The 18,694-nt window shown below is 47.9% G+C and overlaps 1 protein-coding gene across 2 annotated transcripts; it reads left to right on the plus strand.

Moving 5' to 3' along the window:
* The first annotated feature begins 846 nt into the window (after window positions 1-846).
* NDUFV3 (NADH:ubiquinone oxidoreductase subunit V3) lies at window positions 847-18,494 on the plus strand. 2 transcript variants are annotated; one of them, XM_012444905.2, is made up of 4 exons: window positions 847-944; window positions 4,224-4,344; window positions 13,308-14,399; window positions 17,280-18,494. In XM_012444905.2, the coding sequence occupies exons 1-4, from the start codon at window positions 897-899 to the stop codon at window positions 17,435-17,437; spliced, it is 1,419 nt and encodes a 472-aa protein (XP_012300328.2). In that variant the 5' UTR covers window positions 847-896; the 3' UTR covers window positions 17,438-18,494. The 2 variants fall into 2 exon arrangements, with proteins under 2 accessions (XP_012300328.2, XP_012300335.1); XM_012444912.3 differs by lacking the exon at window positions 13,308-14,399.
* The last annotated feature ends 200 nt before the right edge of the window (window positions 18,495-18,694 follow it).

Genomic DNA, 18,694 nt, shown 5'->3' on the forward strand with positions numbered 1-18,694 from the left:
TTTTAAATATCTGTTGGCATTTTTTACCTTCTCCCTTTAGGTACAAAGGATTCCCTTCTCATGATTATCCTAAGATTTCAGGTTGTTCTCTTTGCCTGCCAGGGTGGATGGTGGCAGGTTCCCTTGCATTTACTTGATTCCGTGCGCCTCTTTGATAAGGGCCTGAGGGCATCTCATTCAGCCAGTTTATCTTGCCACCTCAATGAATCTCTAGTTGTGAGTCAGGTATCCCTACACAATTCATTTAAATGGCTATGGCATGGCCTCTCTGTGGAAGCTGAAGGTGTGGGCATGTCCATTTCCGATGAATTGCAAATGAGGTGCTGGGCACGCGAAAGGAGGCAGGAAATTCAAGAGGCACAGAAGGAAGCTAATAACTAATTACACCGACTCCATATTTACGCCTAACATTGGGGGCGAACTCTTCTCTGAAAGTCATAAACATTCAGGTGAAACAAAGCTTCCGTTTCCCATCGGCCTAACGCTGGTATGAGCGTTGGCAGGGGCGGTGCAGGATGGGCAGTGAGCAGTGGAGGCCGCGTTGCCGGCAGAAAGTGAGGGAGCTGAAGAGCTTTAAAACGCCCCAAAACACAGGAATATCAATCAAGTAGGACCAGACTGTGCCCCTGGGGAAGGTCTCGGATTTAAGGCTGCGAGGACAAGGGGAAAGAAGTGCGCAGCGGTTGGGCGCGCATTCACGCTGCTGCCTCTGATTGGTGGCTCTGATGCGGGGCGTGGCCTCGAGCGCGGCGCGTAGCCTGCGCGCGCATCCCCACGACCATTGCTCCGCCCCCATCTGGGCTGTGATTGGCGCACTCGGCCCAAGGGGCGGGTGTTCAGGCGGGAGTGCGCGCGCAGTTGCCGCGTCCCGGACTACAGCGCCTACTGTCACCGCCATGGCGGCCCCGCTTTTGCTGCAGCAAGGACGAGCCGGGGCGCTGAAGGTAAAGGAGGAGGCTGCCTGGGCTGGCTACGCGGCCCGGAGCCCACGTAGGGAATGGGGTGAGGGGGCGCGGTGCTGGTCAGGCCTGGGCCTCTGCGCGACCTCCAGCCGTCCCGGTTGGGCCGATGACTCCGCTCCCTAGGCCCAGGACTGAGGGTCACGGGGCCAGGCCCGGTGTAGCCGGCGAGCGTCCCGGGGCTCCCCCATTCCCTTCCGCCTCCGCAGCTGTCCGAGGCCGGCGTGCCCCATGCAGACCGCTCTACCACCCCGCGCAGTGGTGTCCCCCGCTGGACCCGAATCACCTCGGGAGCTCCTGAGGGCTGCATGCCTGGGCGGCAGACAGGGGTGGACGTTTCCAGGTGATGCTGCCGCGCCGCCGGGGTCAGCCGCTGTGCGGCCTCCCGCACGGCTTTTTTAAGGACATTGACTTCCCCATTTAGCCAAGGGAGGGTATGAGAGAACTGTCAGGGACCTGGTCAACCCAGTAGCTTACTGACAGCTGTTGAGAAGCCAGCGGACCTGACCTGACCCGTGAAAAGGGGAAGAAGGGCTTCTTTTTCTGCAAATGAAAAGCTAAGGCCACGCCGGATGCGGGCACTTGGGGATTTTGCCTGTAATCCCATTACTTTGGAAGGCCGAGCCAGGCAGATCACTTGAGCTCAGGAGTTCGAGACCAGCCTGGCCAACATGGCAAAACCCCATCTCTACAAAAAATACAAAAAATTATCCGGGCGTGGTGATGCATTCCTGTAATCTCAGCTACTTGGGAGGCTGAGGTAAGAGGATCCCGTGAGCCCGGGACTCGGAGGTTGCAGTGAGAAGAGATTACGCCACTGCACTCCAGCCTGGGGGACAGAATAAATAAATAAGGCTAAGGCCACTTCATTATCTTACAAGCTTAAAAATGGCTGTTACTACAAAAGCAATAGCTGTCCCCCCCTTTTTTTTCTTTTTTTTTGAGACGGAGCCTCACTCTGTAGCCCAGGCTGGAGTGCAATGGTACGATCTCAGCTCACTGCAACCTCCATCTCCCGGGATCAAGCATCTCTCATGCCTCAGCCTGCAGAATAATTTAAAAGTACAGATAGGGAGGGAAAAACATTGACAGTCCACAGTTACTCCTTCAAGCATCTAGTTCCTAACGATTTTTATCAGCTTTTATTCACATAAGCACATGGACTCATGCTTACAATCACGGACATTAATATTTTTATGTGCACATACAGGCACCTCTGTTCTGTATCCACCATCTAGAACATTGTACTGTCTCGCACTTAGTAGGCCTTAATCAATATATGCCGAGTGATTTGGCAAGATACAAATGTAAACACTTATATTGTAGACACTTTTGAAGCAGTTATTATATACCTACATCATTTTAATGGCCAGATAGTATTTCTTCTATTCTATTTTCTAAGTATAGGAAAACATTTTACAAAAAGAAACATAGGGCCTTGTGGGTGGCTCACGCCTATAATCCCAGCACTTTGGGAAGCCATGGCAGGTGGATCATTTGAGGTCAGGAGTTTGAGATCAGCCTGGGCAACATGGTAAAACCCCATCTCTACTAAAAATACAGTAAGAGCTGGGCGCAGTGGCTCGCACCTGTAATCCTAGCACTTTGGGAGGCTGAGGCAGGTGGATCACCTGAGGCCAGGAGTTCGACACCAGCCTGATCAACATGGCGAAGCCCCATCTCTACTGAATACAAAAAATTGGCCGGGCATGGTAGTGAATGCCTGTAATCCCACCCACTTGGGAGGCTGAGGAAGGAGAATCGCTTGGACCTGGAAGGCGGAGGTTGCAGTGAGCGGAGATTGCCCCACTGCACTCCAGCCTAGGCCACAGAATGAGACTCTGTCTCAAAAAAATGTAAAAAGATACAAAATAATGAGCCAGGCATGGTGGCACCTGCCTGTAATCCCACCTACTTGGGAGGCTGAGGCACGAGAATCGCTTGAACCCAGCAGGCAGAGGTTGCAGTGAGCCAAAATCACGCCACTGCACTCCAGCCTGGGTGACACAGTGAAACCCGTCTCCAAAAAAAAAAGAAATAGGCCAGGCGCGGTGGCTCACGCCTATTTTCCCATCACTTTGGGAGGCCGAGGCGGGTGGATCACGAGGTCAAGAGATCGAGACCATCCTGGTCAACATGGTGAAACCCCGTCTCTACTAAAAATACAAAAAATTAGCTGGGCACGGTGGCACATGCCTGTAATCCCAGCTACTCGGGAGGCTGAGGCAGGAGAATTGCCTGAACCCAGGAGGTAGAGGTTGCGGTGAGCCGAGATCGTGTCATTGCACTCCAACCTGGGTAATAAGAGTGAAACTCCGTCTCAAAAAAAAAAGGAAAGAAAGAAACGTAGTAGTGTTTTGTAGGTTTATCAGTAATTAGAGACTACAAAAAAATATGAACAGCAGAACATCTGGTTGGAGTTTCATTAACCCAGATATTAATAGTGATTGTCCTTGAACTCAGGCATTTTCTTCTTGCAGCATTTTTGTATTTTACAAAACGTCCACAATATACATTATGAAAACTGTAATACCATTAGAAGTATACTATGTGAATGTCGTACGTTTATATGTAGTAGGAACATACCGTATTCATATGCACAGCCCCTACATGCATACAATCCTAGCACTTTGGTTGTTTCTTTTTTTCCTGAGACAGAGTCTTGCTCGGTTGTCCAGGCTGGAGTGCAGTGGCGCAATCTTAGCTCAGTGCAACCTCCACCTCCTGGGTTTAAACAGTTCTCCTGCCTCAGCCTCTGGAGTAGCTGGGACTACAGGCATGCACCACCACGCCCGGCTAATTTTTTTGTATTTTTAGTAGAAATGGAATTGGCCAGGCTGGTCTGAGAACTCTTGACCTCAAGTAATCTGCCCACCTCAGCCTCCCGAAGTGCTGGGATTATAGGCATGAGCCACCATCCTGGCCAATGCCAGCACTTTGGGAGGCCGGGGTATCAGGATCACTTGAGGCCAGGAGTTTGAGACCAACCTGAACAACATAGCCATATCTTGTCTCTACAAAAAATAAAAAATATTAGCCAGGCATGGTGGTGCGTGCCTGTAGTCCCAGCTATGTCAGAGGATCACTTGCACCCAGGAGTTGAGGCTGCAATGAGCCATGATTGTGCCATTGCACTCCAGCCTGGGTGACTGAGGGAGACCTCGACTCAAAAAAGAAATAAAATAAAAAAGTATTCATATGTAGTACCAACTGTTATATCATAGCATTACTCTAAACATCCATATTCATTAATTCTGTTGTCAGACTATCCTCCAGGAGGCCCATGTGTTTCGAGGACTTGCTTCTACAGTTTCTTTGTCTGCGGAATCAGGGAAGAGTGAAAAGGGTCAGCCACAGAATCCCAAGAAGCAAAGTACACCGAAAAGTAAGATTTTGATGGTAGTCACGAGGGAAAGAGAATGCAAAAAGTAGATAGATCAGTCTTCCAAGCATGACACTGAGTTTTACTAGCTACATAATTTATGCTGCTTCTTTTTCAGCAGTGTCCAGATTATATGAGACACAAGATCTGTAACAGATTTGAGACCAAACACGCCAGTGATGTCATAGTCTTTGACTCAACGTTTAGCCCTGAAATGGTTCTTCCTGTATTTTCCAAATGCCAAACCCCATCCTGAAGTGAGTGATGCCTTGGGTAAAGGCTCTGTGACACTTAGATGGCCCCGACACAGTGAAGTTGCCTGAAAGCCACCTTACTTTCCTTCCTCTGGTGCTAGCTTTTCTTTTCAGTCTCTCTCAGACCCATTTGTGGTTTTCCAGGCTCTGCTTGGTCCCAGTCCAGGATTGCAGCATCATTTTATGACTGTGGAGACGGAGTTTTTTCCACTCTGACTCACATTGCTGATGCATGATGTTTCCAGCTCTTCACACAGTCATTTTGACTTTTATCACCAAATTTTTTACCTTTTTTCCCCTCCCTGAATACCAGTGCAGCATATGCAGCATATACTCATTGCAGGAAAATAAGAAATGCAACAGTACATTTTAAATGCTTCTCTCCTGAGAACAATTTTATTTTCTATTTGCTGCTCCTTATTGGTAATTGATTATGGTCCAGGTCCGTTGCAGTTAGCCTTAATTGTTACAACCCTAATTTATGCTTGAAAGAACATGTGTATGGGCCAGGCACAGGCTCATGTCTGTAATCCCGCCAGTTTGGGAGGCCGAGGCAGGTGGATCATCTGAGGTCAGGAGTTTGAGACCAGCTTGGCCCACATGGAAAAAGCCCGTCTCTACTTAAAATACAAAAATTAGCCAGACATGGTGGCACGTGTCTGTAGTCCCATCTACTCAGGTGGCTGAGGCAGGAGAATCACTTGTACCCATGAGGAGGAGGTTACAGTGAGCTGAGATCACACCGCTACATTCTAGCCTGGGTGACAGAGTGAGACTATGTCACAGAAAACAAAACAAACAAACAAAAAAGTGGCAGAAACTGCCTCTGTAAATCTTTAATTCTTATATGAGGTTGTAGAATGATAATTGAGTTCAGTCTTACTTTCATCAAAATCCTATTTCCTCAGTTTGAATGTTTGGAAGTATTTAGATTCTTTTGTTTTCTTCTTCCTTGGTCAGTGCACAGAACATTGGTAGGTTTTTAAAAATTTGTGTTTTTAAAAATTGAGTGCCAGCCCCTGACTGCCTCTCACAGTGCCTCGACTTGAGGCTTGGATTCCATGGGAACGTTACTTAGTTTTGTCCTATGATTCCTGCCTCCTTTTTCAATCCTTGTTCTTTTCTCTTTTCTTCTTCCTTTTATGTTATTTGTTTTAAGAGAGAGGCTCTGGCTCTCTCTCCCAGGGTGGAGTGCAGTGGCACAATCATAGCTCACGACAGCCTCGAACTCCTGGGCTCAAGCAATCCTCCCACCTCAGCCTCCTGAGTAGCTGAGACTACAGGCACATGCCACCACACCTGGCATATCCCTGGCATGTTCTGTTGTTGTTTATTTTTTGAGACAGAATCTTACCCTATCATCCAGGCTGGAGTACAGTGGCACAATCATAGCTCACTGCAGCCTCGACCTTGCAGGCTCAAGTGATCCTCCCACCTCAGCCTCTGGAGTATCTAGGACTAAAGGTACACACCGTCACGTCCCAGCTATTATTTTAATTTTCCATAGAGATGAAGTCTCACTATATTGCCTAGACTGGTCTTGAATTCCTGGGCTCAAGCAATCCTCCCACCTCAAACTTCAATAGTATTGGGATTACAGGCATGAGCCACTGTGCCCAGTCTACCTGGCACGTTTCTGACATTCTCTAAATATTTACTGATGAACAATTAGTTCAATTTCATTACTAACATTATCCGCTCCTTCGGTGAATTTCAGTCTGTGTCTGCAATCCTACATCATAGACTTCTGAATTTGGATTAAATGGATTTTAAAATATGGCAGAGCCAAAGAGCCCCCTTTTTAGATGCATGCATCTGTGTGTGAGTGGAAATGGAGTGCCTCATCCTGTGACCATCTGGGGTGTGGTTTGGGGAGGGGAATGCTGACCTGGGAGTGGGCCTTGGGCTCTCGTGGAGCTTCTGCCTCTGGCCTTGATGGGCCCTGCAGGCCTCAGAGCCTCAGTTCCTTTGTGTGTAAGCAGGATGCGCTACCAGCCTCACTGGGTGATGGCGAGACCAGCTGCAGTGGGCTACACGCAGCTACTGGGCACACTGCAGAGTGCTTTCAGGTGGGAGGACAGTTTTCAGAACTAAGCTCGTCAATACACATAATAGTTGTAACATCTCATAATTTTTTTTTTTTGAGACAGAGTCTTACTCTGTCCCCCAGGATGCAGTGCAGTGGTGTGATCTCAGCTCACTGCAACCTCAACTCACGCAACCTTCGCCTCCCGAGTTAAAGTGACTTCTCCTGCCCCAACCTCCTGAGTAGCTGGGATTACACAGCATGCCACCACACCTGACTAATTTTTGTATTTTTAGTAGAGACGGGTTTCAACATGTTGGTCAGGCTGGTCTCGATCTCCTGACCTCATGATCTGCCCGCCTCGGCCTCCCAAAGTGCTGGGATTACAGGCATGAGCCACCACGTCCAGCCTGATTTTTAAAAGAATTCCTGTACAGGCTGCGCATGGTGGTTCATTCCTATAATCCCAGAACTTTGGGAAGCTGAGGTGGGAAGATCAGTTGAGCTTAAGAGTTTGAGACCACCCTGAGCAACATAGTAAGACCCCATCTCTAGGAAAAATTTTAAAAAATAGCCGGGAGTGGTAGTGTGCACCTGTGGTCCTAGTTACTCAGGAGGCTGAGGTGAGAGGATCATTTGAGCCCAGTAGGTTGAAGCTGGAGTGAGTCATGATTGCACCACTGCACTCCAGCCTGGGTGACAGAGTGAGACCCTGTCTCAACAAAAATAAAAACTGAGTCCGGTCGTGGTGGCTCACGCCTGTAATCCCAGCATTTATGGAGGCCAGGGCAGGTGGATCACTTGAGGTCAGGAGTTCGAGAACAGCCTGGCCAATATGATGAAACCCCGTCTCTACTAAAAATACAAAAATTAGCTGGGTGTGGTGGCAGGTGCCTGTAATCCCAGCTACTCAGGAGGCTCACTTGAACCCAGGAGGCAGAGGTTGCAGTGAGCCGAGATCACGCCACTGCACTCCAGCCTGGGCGCTGCAGTGGTCTCAAAAAAAAAAAAAAAACACCAAACCAAAAAGTCCTTGTACAAAGAAAAATAAATAATGCTTCTAAATGGACACGTGCAGGCCCATGTTTCCCCTGAAGCGTTAGTAGTTGATAAGTGTAAGACAAGCTTTTCACCCTCCAGATCAAGCCTTTCTCAGCTGGAAGTGGCTTTGGAAGCTCTCACGGAAGTTTCCTGCGTCCAGGTGAGGGTACCCAAAGCTCTCACCCTTGGAATCACATCTCTAGTCGAGTGTCTGCCACCAGGACAAGATCCTGGGGCGATGGAGTGTGCTATGCCTCGCTTCATCAGAGCCGTCCAGCTTCCCCAGCACATGCCTCCCCGAGGAAGGCCGCCGGTGCACATGTCAGAGGCCGGGGTGTTCTTGGAGGTGCACTCTGGGGAACCGCCAGGCTCTCCAGCTTTGTGCTTTCCTTGAATCCAGTACCCAGCCCTAATTTTGCAGAAGTCAGTAATAAATTGTTGACTGAGTGATTTCTGTGTAGCTTTTTGAAGAGTATGTTAAGAAGCCAAAGTGGATTATCCATTTGAAGTCCTTGTTTCAGTTTTAAAAGTGAGGAATATCTGGAAATAGAAAATTCATGTATCCAGCCAGGTGCGGCGGCTCATGCCTGTAGTCCCAGCACTTTGGGAGGGTGTGGTGGGTGGATCACCTGAGGTCAGGAGACCAGGCTGACCAACATGGTGAAACCCCATCTCTACTAAAAATCCAAAAAAACAAATTAGCCGGGTATGGTGGCACATGCCTGTAACCCCGGCTACTCGGGCTGCTGAGGCAGGAGAATCACTTGAACCTAGGAGGCAGAGGTTGCAGTGAATCAAGATCACATGCCATTGCACTCCAGCCTGGGCAAAAACAGTGAAACTCCGTCTCAAAAAAAAAAAAAATTAGCCAGGCGTGGTGAGGTACACCTATAGTACCAGCTACTCAGGAGGCTGAGGCAGGAAGATCACTTGAGCCCAGGAGGCTGAGGTTTCAGTGAGTTGAGATCGCACCACTGCACTCTAGCATGGGTGACTAAGCTAGACGCCATCTAAAAACAAAGAAAAAGAAATGTTAGATATCCAGTTATAACAAGCAGTGCCAGCCACTTCTCCAAGTACTTCCCCATATGTCATCTTCCCCAGTCCTCAGCAACCCAGGGAGGAGATGCTCCTGTCATCCCCATGTCACAGACAAGGAAGTCATGGTGTGGAGGGACTGAGCTGCCTGGATTTGAACCCAGGCACTCTGGCGGTGCAGTTCATATTTTAATCACTGCGCTGTCTTCCTTCTGAAAACTCGATTCTCATGTGTTTATTTAAATAAAAATAAAACTTTTTACAGTGAAACACCTGTAGAAGTTTCCATTACTGTGTAAAATTTGAGTAACTTTATTCTCTAATGTAATGTTTAAATGCACCTTTGTTTCTGAATGTGCCTTGTTTCCAAAGTTTGTTTTGTGACCTTTTGACAAGATATGGAAGTATTTTAAGGTTGCTAATCCATGTCTCACACCCTTATCATGGTTACTTATAGGAGGATCACTAGAAGCTTGAAGGCCATGCCCTCACTTTTTAAGTAAGCAGAAAAGAGAGTAGGAAGTGTGAGTTCTGTTGTGAGAGGAGATAGGGAAACAAGGAGACGTCCTGCCTGCACGATTTACTAGGACAGTATTTGTATGTCTATTTCACATGGGTTGTGATGGTCTCTGAGAGAAGAGAAACAGTCTCTGAAAGTCCCCATCTTGTGCTGTGAGATAGGCCTACACAGCTTGTGTTTTATTATACAGTTTTATTATACCCCTTCAGGATCTGAGGGGAGTTCCTGCTGTCTGTTAGCCTTTCCATCGGATTCTCCCAGGAACTTGGTGAACAGAAGAAACTTTAAATCATTATTTTGTATGATAGACAAATGTTTTCTCTTCAAACAAAATTTGTGAGTCATAGCATTGTTAATCCCATCTGAAAGTTTGTGTCCATTTTCAGTAGGTAATAAATCAACCTACTATGTAGTTTTAATATTCATTAACACTTTTTAAATCTCCACACAAATTTTGGAAGATTCAGTAGTCATTATTTTTCTATTCAATACAGCCTATCTAAGATAAACCTTATTTTCAGTTATTTTTTCATACTTGGAAAATTCATGCTCAAAATATAGATGAATTAATGATCCAGGTGTGTGGGCTGTGAGGGTTTGAAGGCCAGTGTGTCTTAGACATTGCCATTAGGACTGTTCAAGCTGTGCAGTTTAGAGGGACCCCCCTTCACCCCGTCTTTATGTTTAGCACACCCCTGGACCTCTGTGTGAGCTCTGAGAATGGCCAGCACCAGCGCCGCTCTGGGCGGCCCAAATGCAGGCTCCAGGCGCGCACCTGGTGGGGGTGGTCCTGACGGGGCTGGAGTGGGTCCCACGCTCCCCCACTCCTCTCAGCCATTGCCTCTCACGATGCCCATCGGCTTCTCTCTGGGCCATTTCTGATTGTAATTCCTCAGTTTTCTCTGATCATTTTCTATTAGTCTGTTAAACATAGGTGCCTGAGCTCAGGAAACAAATTCCCATTTGGATTCTGTTCAGTTAGGACAGGTAGGAGGACAATTTTTCTACTTTAGGGAAGGAGAGAAGTAAGATTGTGATTTTTTTTTTTTTAATTTGAGACAAGTTCTCACTCTGTTACCAGGATTGGAGCTCAGTGGCACAATGGCAGCTCACTGCAGCCTCTACTTCCCAGGCTCAAGCTATCCTCCCACCTCCGCCTTCCACACCCTGCTGATGTTTGTATTTTCTGCATAGACAGGATTTCGCCATGTTGCCCAAGCTAGTCTCAACTCCTGGCCTCAAGCAGTCCACCTGCCTTGGCCTCCCAAAATGCTAGGATTACAGGCATGAGCCACTGCGCCCAGCTGGATTGTGATATTTTTAGTATAAAGTAGACTCCTAGACTTCAAGACTCTGGATTTAGATGCTGTTCAGGTATAATATTTGCTGGGCGAGGTGTCAGAGCCCCAGCACTGGGAAGTGGTTGACTCAGGAGGTTGGTAAGAATTTACCAACAACAGTATAGGTTTGAAAAAGGAAAGATGGCTGGACATGGTGGCTCACGCCTGTAATCGCAGCACTTTGGGAGGCCAAGTAGGATGGATCACCTGAGGTTGGGAGTTTGAGACCAGCCTGACCAACGTGGTCAGAAACCCCGTCTCTACTAAAAGTACAAAATTAGCCGAGCATTGTGGCACATGCCTGATGCCTGTAATCCCAGCTATTCTGGAGGCTGAGGCAGGAGAATCACTTGAATCTGGGAGGTGAAGCCTATGGTGAGCCAAGATTGCGTCATTGCACTCCAGCCTGGGCAACAAGAGTGAACCTCCGTCTCAAAAAAAAAAAAAGGAAAGTTTAGCAGAAAGAATGCTGCAGGAGAGTGCGGCGGGGTGCCGGCAAGAGAGGCTGAGCCCGCTGTGGTGGGTGTTCCTTGGGAGCATTTATGGACCTTAAGGCGGGAGTTTGAGGCTAATCTGGGCCCTATTAGCCCTGTGGGTCATGGTAAATGATTACATCGCAGACATTTTAGTGCCTTAATGTCAGCAAGGGTTGCAAAATGAGTGTCGGCGAGGCATTCCGGAGATGTATAGAAATTCTAGTGACTTAGAAAAGTTGAAAGAGGCCTGGAACCAGATGCCGACTTTAGATACTAGGGAAGTTTAATGACTTCTAAATTCCCAGATAAGGAGTTTAGCCTCCGGAGGGCCTGTTTGCTGGTCACCAGGTGGTCTTTACTCCCTCCTCAATTCCTCAGGTAGGAGTTTTTGTCTCCCGGGCCTGTTCAGTGGTCACCAGGTGATTTGCACCCTTCTCATTCCTGCTTCTCCTCCCAAATATTTTGGTCATATCTTTGACCCTTTATATTCCCCCATGCTCCTGTCTACTGGGGCTCAAGAAAGGTAAAAGTGAATGCCCACAGTGAAGAGGGGTGTGGAGTCCCTCTGGCTGCTCCCTGCTGAACGGCAATGCCGAGGGCACAGGTTACCTTTTCCATTTCTTGCTCTCTGTCATGAAGGACTCGTTCATTGGGGGTAGACTGGACTCCATCAAGAAGCCCCATGTAAGTGGAAGTTGCTATTGCAGGCCTGTATTGGGATTGCAGTCATCTGCAGGAGAAATTGTTATAATCTGGAAGATATAAACCATTTTTTTTCCTTAAGACAGAGTCACTCTGTCACCCAGGCTAGAGTGCTGTGGGGCAATCTTGCTTCACTGCCCTCTGCCTCCCAGGTTCCAGCAATATTCTCATGCCTATACTTTTGCCTCACTGTTTTGTTCAGAAAGTTTAAGTTCTGCTGGGCGCGGTGGCTCACGCCTGTAATCCCAGTACTTTGGGAGGCTGAGGCGGGTGGATCACAAGGTCAAGAGATCGAGACCATCCTGGTCAACGTGGTGAAACCCCGTCTCTACTAAAGATACAAAAAATTAGCTGGGCATGGTGACGCGTGCCTGTAATCCCAGCTACTCAGGAGGCTGAGGCAGGAGAATTGCCTGAACCCAGGAGGCAGAGGTTGCGGTGAGCCGAGATTGGGCCATTGCACTCCAGCCTGGGTAACAAGAGCGAAACTCTGTCTCAAAAAAAAAAAAAAAAAAAAGTTTAAGTTCTGATTTAAAAAATATATATATTTGAGAAGCACCAGTTTTTTAGAAACTGAAAAAATTACACATTTGTAAAATTTCAATAATCTGAAAATACCTTGATTATAATTTAACTGTCTTAAATTTGATGAACTTGTTTAGAAAATAATTATTGTCGGGCCGGGCGCAGTGGCTCACGCCTGTAATCCCAGCACTTTGGGAGGCCGAGGCGGGTGGATCACGAGGTCAAGAGATCGAGACCATCCTGGTCAACGTGGTGAAACCCCGTCTCTACTAAAGATACAAAAAATTAGCTGGGCATGGTGGCACATGCCTGTAATCCCAGCTACTCAGGAGGCTGAGGCAGGAGAATTGCCTGAACCCAGGAGGCAGAGGTTGCGGTGAGCCGAGATCGGGCCATTGCACTCCAGCCTGGGTAACGAGCGAAACTCCATCTCAAGAAAAAAAAAAAAAGAAAGAAAATAATTATTGTCAGAGAACCTGCCACTGTGAAGAAACGGAGACAGGCCTGGCGTGGTGGCTCACACCTATAATCCCAGCACTTTGGGAGGCCAAGATAGGTGGATCACGAGGTCAGGAGGTCGAGACCAGCTAGGCCAACATGGCGAAACCCTGTCTCTACTAAAAAAAAATATAAAAATTAGCCATGTGTGGTGGCAGATGCCTGTAATCCCAGCTACTCGGGAGGCTGAGGCAGGAGAATTGCTTGGAGGTGGAGGTTGCGGTGAGCCGAGATCACGCCATTGTAGTACAGCCTGGTCAGAAGAGCCTGACTGTCAAAAAAAAAGAGGACAAATTCGTTACTCTTATTAGTAAAAATCCTCATTTTAAAAAATTTTCAGCTGCAAAGAAAAGTATCTCTACTTATTTTTTGCCTTGATCATGAGGCCGGACTTTCACATGAGAGTGGGTTTCTGTGGGACCTGTCTTAGGATGATCGCATTGAGGATACCATCAGTAACAAGTAATATGTCATGAAATGTCTGTGATTTTGACTGAGTCTTACATTATTTTGTTAAATAATATTCCTCTTTATGCCGTTTCCTAGATGTAGTGGAACCAAAGCAGAGGGGCAAGCTCCTAGCCACCCAGACAGCAGCTGACTTGTCTAAAAACCTATCTTCACCTGGTTCTCACCCGCCAGCTGTGAATAAGGGCGGGATGGTAGCTAGCCCCAGCCCCGATGGCAGCATGCTGTTCACAGATGAAGGGGTTCCGAAATTTTTGTCCAGAAAGACTTTGGTAGAGTTTCCACAGAAAGTTCCATCTCCATTGAGAAAACAGGGCTCTGGTTCAGAAGCTCGTCGGGTGGGTCAGAAAGTGGCATCGTCTTCATCTTCATCCTCATCCAGCTCCTCTGATTCCGAGTCTGACGACGAGGCTGATGTTTCAGAGGTCGCTTCTCAAGCGGTGAGCAAAGGCAGAGGGGGGCTTCAAAAACCAGAGGCCTCTCATTCCTTTGAAAACAGAGCCCCCCAAGTTACAGTATCAGCAAAAGAGAAAACCTCACTGCAGAAGCCACATGCAGACGTCACTTATCCAGAGAAGCCCCGCCAGCCAAGGAAGAAAGGACTCCCTGCTAAGCCATCAGAAGGCAGGGAAGATGTGAGAGCAAAAGCCACAGTGCCCAGATCTCAAGTAGATGAGTTTTTGAAGCAAAGTTTAAAGGAAAAACAATTGCAGAAAACATTTAGATTAAATAAAATAGATAAAGAAAGCCAAAAGTCATTTGAAGTTAAAGGACCCTTACCTGTCCACACAAAATCAGGGTCGTCTGCGCCACTGAAGGGCAGCCCAGCACCTACTGTGCTGGCAGAAGAGGCCAGAGCAGGGGGGCAGCTGAAAGCTGTTCCTCCTGGGGCCTCAGAGGGTCATCTGGAAACACCGGTGCCAGAGACCCAGCACAAGGCGGTCCCTCCCCTGCCCGGAAAGGAAGCCTCGGGGATGCAGGGAAGAGAAGGGCACCTGAAGGCTAGAGAGGTGGTCGTGGAAGATCAGATGCCACCAAGCGATTTGGAGACAGTTCCCGTTGAGAAGAACCACGGTTTCCATGAAAAGCCAGCGGCGCCAAAGCACGAGGCCAAGGGCGAGGCCATGGAAGACGCGGCCGCGCCAGGGGACGATCAAGACTGCACACAGGGTATACTTGACTGACACTCCCACACACTCCCTGCTCCCTAGGGTAGTGAGGCAAAGGAACTAGTTTACGTGTGCTTGCAGAGCAGTGTTACAGTTAATCCCATTCAGCACTAGAAATATGGTCTGTAACGCTCTCAGCCAAGCACAGAAATATGTCTTAAGTGTGGACAATCCACATCTTTATATTCAAAATCCCTAAAATAGTTAACATTCTTTTTTTTTTTTTTTTTTTTTTTTGAGATGGAGTCTCACGTTGTCGCCCAGACTGGACTGCAGTGGTGTAATCCTGGCTCACTGCAACCTTCATCTCCCAGGTTCAAGCAATTCCCCTGCCTCAGCCTCCTGAGTAGTTGAGTTTACAGACACACACCACCACACCCAGCTAATTTTTTTTGTATTTTTAGTAGAGATAGGGTTTTTCCATGGTGGCCAGACTGGTCTTGAACTCCTGACTGCCTTGGCCTCCCAAAGTGCTGGGATTACAGGCATGAGTCACCGCACCTGGCCTATGAAGGGCTTTTAAAGGGCAGCAGTATTTATTCCTATTATGTTTTCTTTTATTTCTTTTTTTTTGGAGATGGAGTCTCGCTCTGTCGCCCAGGCTGGAGTACAGTGGCATGATCTCAGCTCACTGCAACCTGCACCTCCCAGGTACAAGCGATTCTTCTGCCTCAACCTCCCAAGTAGCTGGGACTGCAGGCACCCACCACTACGCCTGGCTGATTTTTGGATGTTTAGTAGATATGGGGTTTCACCATGTTGGTCAGGCTGGTCTCGAACTGCTGACCTCAGGTGATCCACCCACCTCGGACTCCCAGTGTGCTGGGATTACAGGTGTGAGCCACCACTCCTGGCTATGTTGTCATTTTCTTGAGCATTAAACTTGATAAAATGCAGTGTGCTTTAGGTGGGTCATGGCAAACACGAAAAGGTGGTCTTCCATTTTGGAATCCATGGCTCTTCTTGAAGACTTCTCTAAAACCCAGGATCCCTAACAAGCACGGCTCCATCCTGTGTCTGCTCTCCATCCTCTGTACTGCCGCCCCTCGCCTTATGTACCTTACCTGATGCCTTCTTGTTCTTGGTTCGTTATGCGACGGGATTTATGTGTTTTCTCCCTCTCCCTCTGCTACCTCTTCCATCAGTACACAAAGTGCCGGTGCTTGCCAGCCTTCTCCAGGCCTCAGGAGCTGCATTTCCTGATGCGCTGTTTTTACTCCTTCTGCTCTAAAATGGAGAGGAATAATACAACTTGCGGGATAAAAACAGAGAATTGAGAGTTTTCAGATTGCAAACCTTTTTGAACAGAAACTTGCTTCTAATACTTCACGGATGTGTTGTTTTTTAAATATTTTCTGTGCCCATGCGCGCAGCCCGCCTTGCAGAGCTGTGTCTGTGTGGGGCTACCCTCTCACTAGGCAGTCCCTGCCCCGGTACTTGCCTTCCAGGTGGATGGGTTTTAGATCAGAGTTTTATAACCCACATCTTGGTCAGTTGCCCTCCCTATAATATCCATGTATGTTCTGCTTTGAAGGTGTGCCTACACCACACAGAAGACACAGCTTGTGGAGGTTGGAACCACGTCAGCTCTTTAAATAAGACATTGTTTTGCTTAACATAACTTAAAAAGGAAGAACTGAGCTTTTGATATTAATTGAAATGGTGAGAAGATAAATGTATTTTTTTTGTGTGGCGCATGAAAAGAAGACAGACCTGATGACCTGATTTCCAGAAATTGAGTCAGTACGAATCAACCCAAATGTTAGCCTGTCTTCCCATGCAGGTTTTGATTTTGCCATTATGTTATATCGCACGTCCCACTGCAGGAGAACCATACTTCTTTTGCCTCAACCCCTACTTGTAGTTTAGAATTACCAAATGTTCAAATGCTGTGTTGTTGCTGTTACTGTAATTCATCTAATTTTCTTATATTGGACATTCAAAAGGCTCCTTTAGTTTAAGCTTTTCAAATTTTTCTTTTTTTTTTTTTTTTTTTGAGATAGAGTCTTGCTCTCTCCCCCAGGCTGGAGTGCAGTGATACTATCTCAGCTCACTGCAACCCCCACCTGCTAGTCTCAAGCGATCCTCCCACCCCAGCCTCCTGAGTACCTATTTTGCCCAGAGTGATCTGGAACTCCTGAGCTCAAGCAATCCTCCCACCTTGACCTCCCAAAGTGCTGGGATTAAGGGCGTGAGCCACCATCCCAACCCAGATTTCTAATAGAGGTAGATTTTTTCATGCATCTCTAAGTGACCCAAAAGTCCTGCCACAATTGTTCTAGGCATTTTCAAACTTTGGAATAGCCTAGAAGTATACAAACTAAATCGTTAAAACACATTGTGTGACCAGGCACTGCGGCTCACACCTGTAATCCCAGCACTTTGGGAGGCTGACTGGGCAGATCACTTGAGGTCAGGAGGTCGAGCCCAGCCTCCCCAACATGGTGAAATCCTGTCTCTACTGAAAATACAAAAATTAGCCAGGCTTGGTGGCAGATGCCTGTAATTCCAGCTACTTGGGAGGCTGAGGCAGGAGACTCACTTGAACCTGAGAGGTAGAGGTTGCAGTAAGCTGGGATTGCACCACTGCCCTCCAGCCTGGGCAACAGAGCAAGTCTCCATCTCAAAAAAAAAAAAAATTGTAGTAACTATTCCATTTCTTAAATTGCTGCTTATTTTAGAATAAATCTCCAAGTAATGTATTTCTTTTTCTTTTGAAGACACTGTGACTTTCATGGGCTTTTCTTTTTTAATTAGACAGTTTGTTCCTCACAGATAGGGCTGACGAAGAATGCTTGGTAGATAAGGGCCTGTGTGAGCCAAGTCATTCACAAAGAGCTGGTCTCGTGTGGGTCTCACGGGTATCGCGTTTCCTCCACAGACGCGGCCGCAGCGCCTTCTGAGCCGTTCGACAACACGACCTACAAGAACCTCCAGCATCATGACTACACCACGTACACCTTCTTAGACCTAAACCTCGAGCTCTCAAAATTCAGGATGCCTCAGCCCTCCTCAGGCCGGGAGTCACCTCGACACTGACGGCCCTTGGTGTGAAGATGAACCTTGCTCCATCTTCGCTGCATCCTGGAGTGCAAAAATAAAATCCACTCGAGTCACAAAGCCCAGTGTGCATAATTGATCTCACTTTTACACTATCATTTTTCTTCTAGACAGGGTCTCAAAAACAGACGGAGCCTCACTCTGTCACCCAGGCCGGGGTGCAGTGGCGCAATCTCGGCTCACTGCATCCGCCTCCTTTTGGTTTCAAGTGATCCTCTCACTTCAGCCTCCCGAGTAGCTAGGACCACAGGTACGCGCCACCACACCCAGCTCATGTTTATATTTTTAGTAGAGACGGGGTTTCACCATGTTGGCCAGGCTGGTCTCCAGCTCCTGACCTCAGGTGATCCACCTGCCTCGGCCTCCCAGAGTGCTGGGATTACAGACGCGGGCCACCGCACCCGGCCTCCCAGAGTGCTGGGATTACAGGGGCGAGCCACGGCGCCCGGCCTCCCAGAGTGCTGGGATTACAGGCGCAGGCCACCACACCTGGCCTCCCAGAGTGCTGGGATTACAGGGGTGAGCCACAGCGCCCGGCCTCCCAGAGTGCTGGGATTACAGGGGTGAGCCACGGCACCCGGCCTCCCAGAGTGCTGGGATTACAGGTGCGGGCCACCACACCCGGCCTCCCAGAGTGCTGGGATTACAGGGGCGAGCCACAGCGCCCGGCCTCCCAGAGTGCTGGGATTACGGGTGAGCCACGGCGCCCGGCCACTTTCATACTTTCTACAGTACGTGGTGAATGAGCAACACTAATGCTGATGATTCAACTTATATTTTGGCATATCTACTATGTGCAAGGAATTTTCTTAAACTGTAAGGTATAGATCACTGGGCAAATCCATATAATTAGAGAATTTTAAGTGCTTTAGAGCAGTGTGATTCTACTATGCTAAGCCTAGTCAATTTAGCATTAAACTGATTATCAGCTGAGTATCAATAATGTACTATTTTCTAATCCTACAAGCCTAGTTTTTATTTTGAACATAAACTCAAGATTTTGTCTTCATAATAAAAGATGACACTTAGAACTGGATCACGTGGCCCTTTCTCTTCTTGTCTCCCAGTTGAAAATGCTTGCGTCTTTTCACAGCCAGCGTTCTCATAGATCTGCAGTTGGGCTCAACGCACTCAAGCCTTAGTCTTCTTTTTAGCCTTTTTCCAGAAAATCGGCTTAGTTTGCCCGCCATAGCCGCTCTGCTTCCTGTCATGATGCCGCTTTCCCTGGGCACACAG

This window comes from Aotus nancymaae, unplaced genomic scaffold (genome assembly GCF_030222135.1).
Source record: "Aotus nancymaae isolate 86718 unplaced genomic scaffold, 86718_ANA_hifiasm-v0.15.2.pri h1tg000022l_1, whole genome shotgun sequence".
Taxonomy (NCBI): Eukaryota; Metazoa; Chordata; class Mammalia; order Primates; family Aotidae; genus Aotus; species Aotus nancymaae.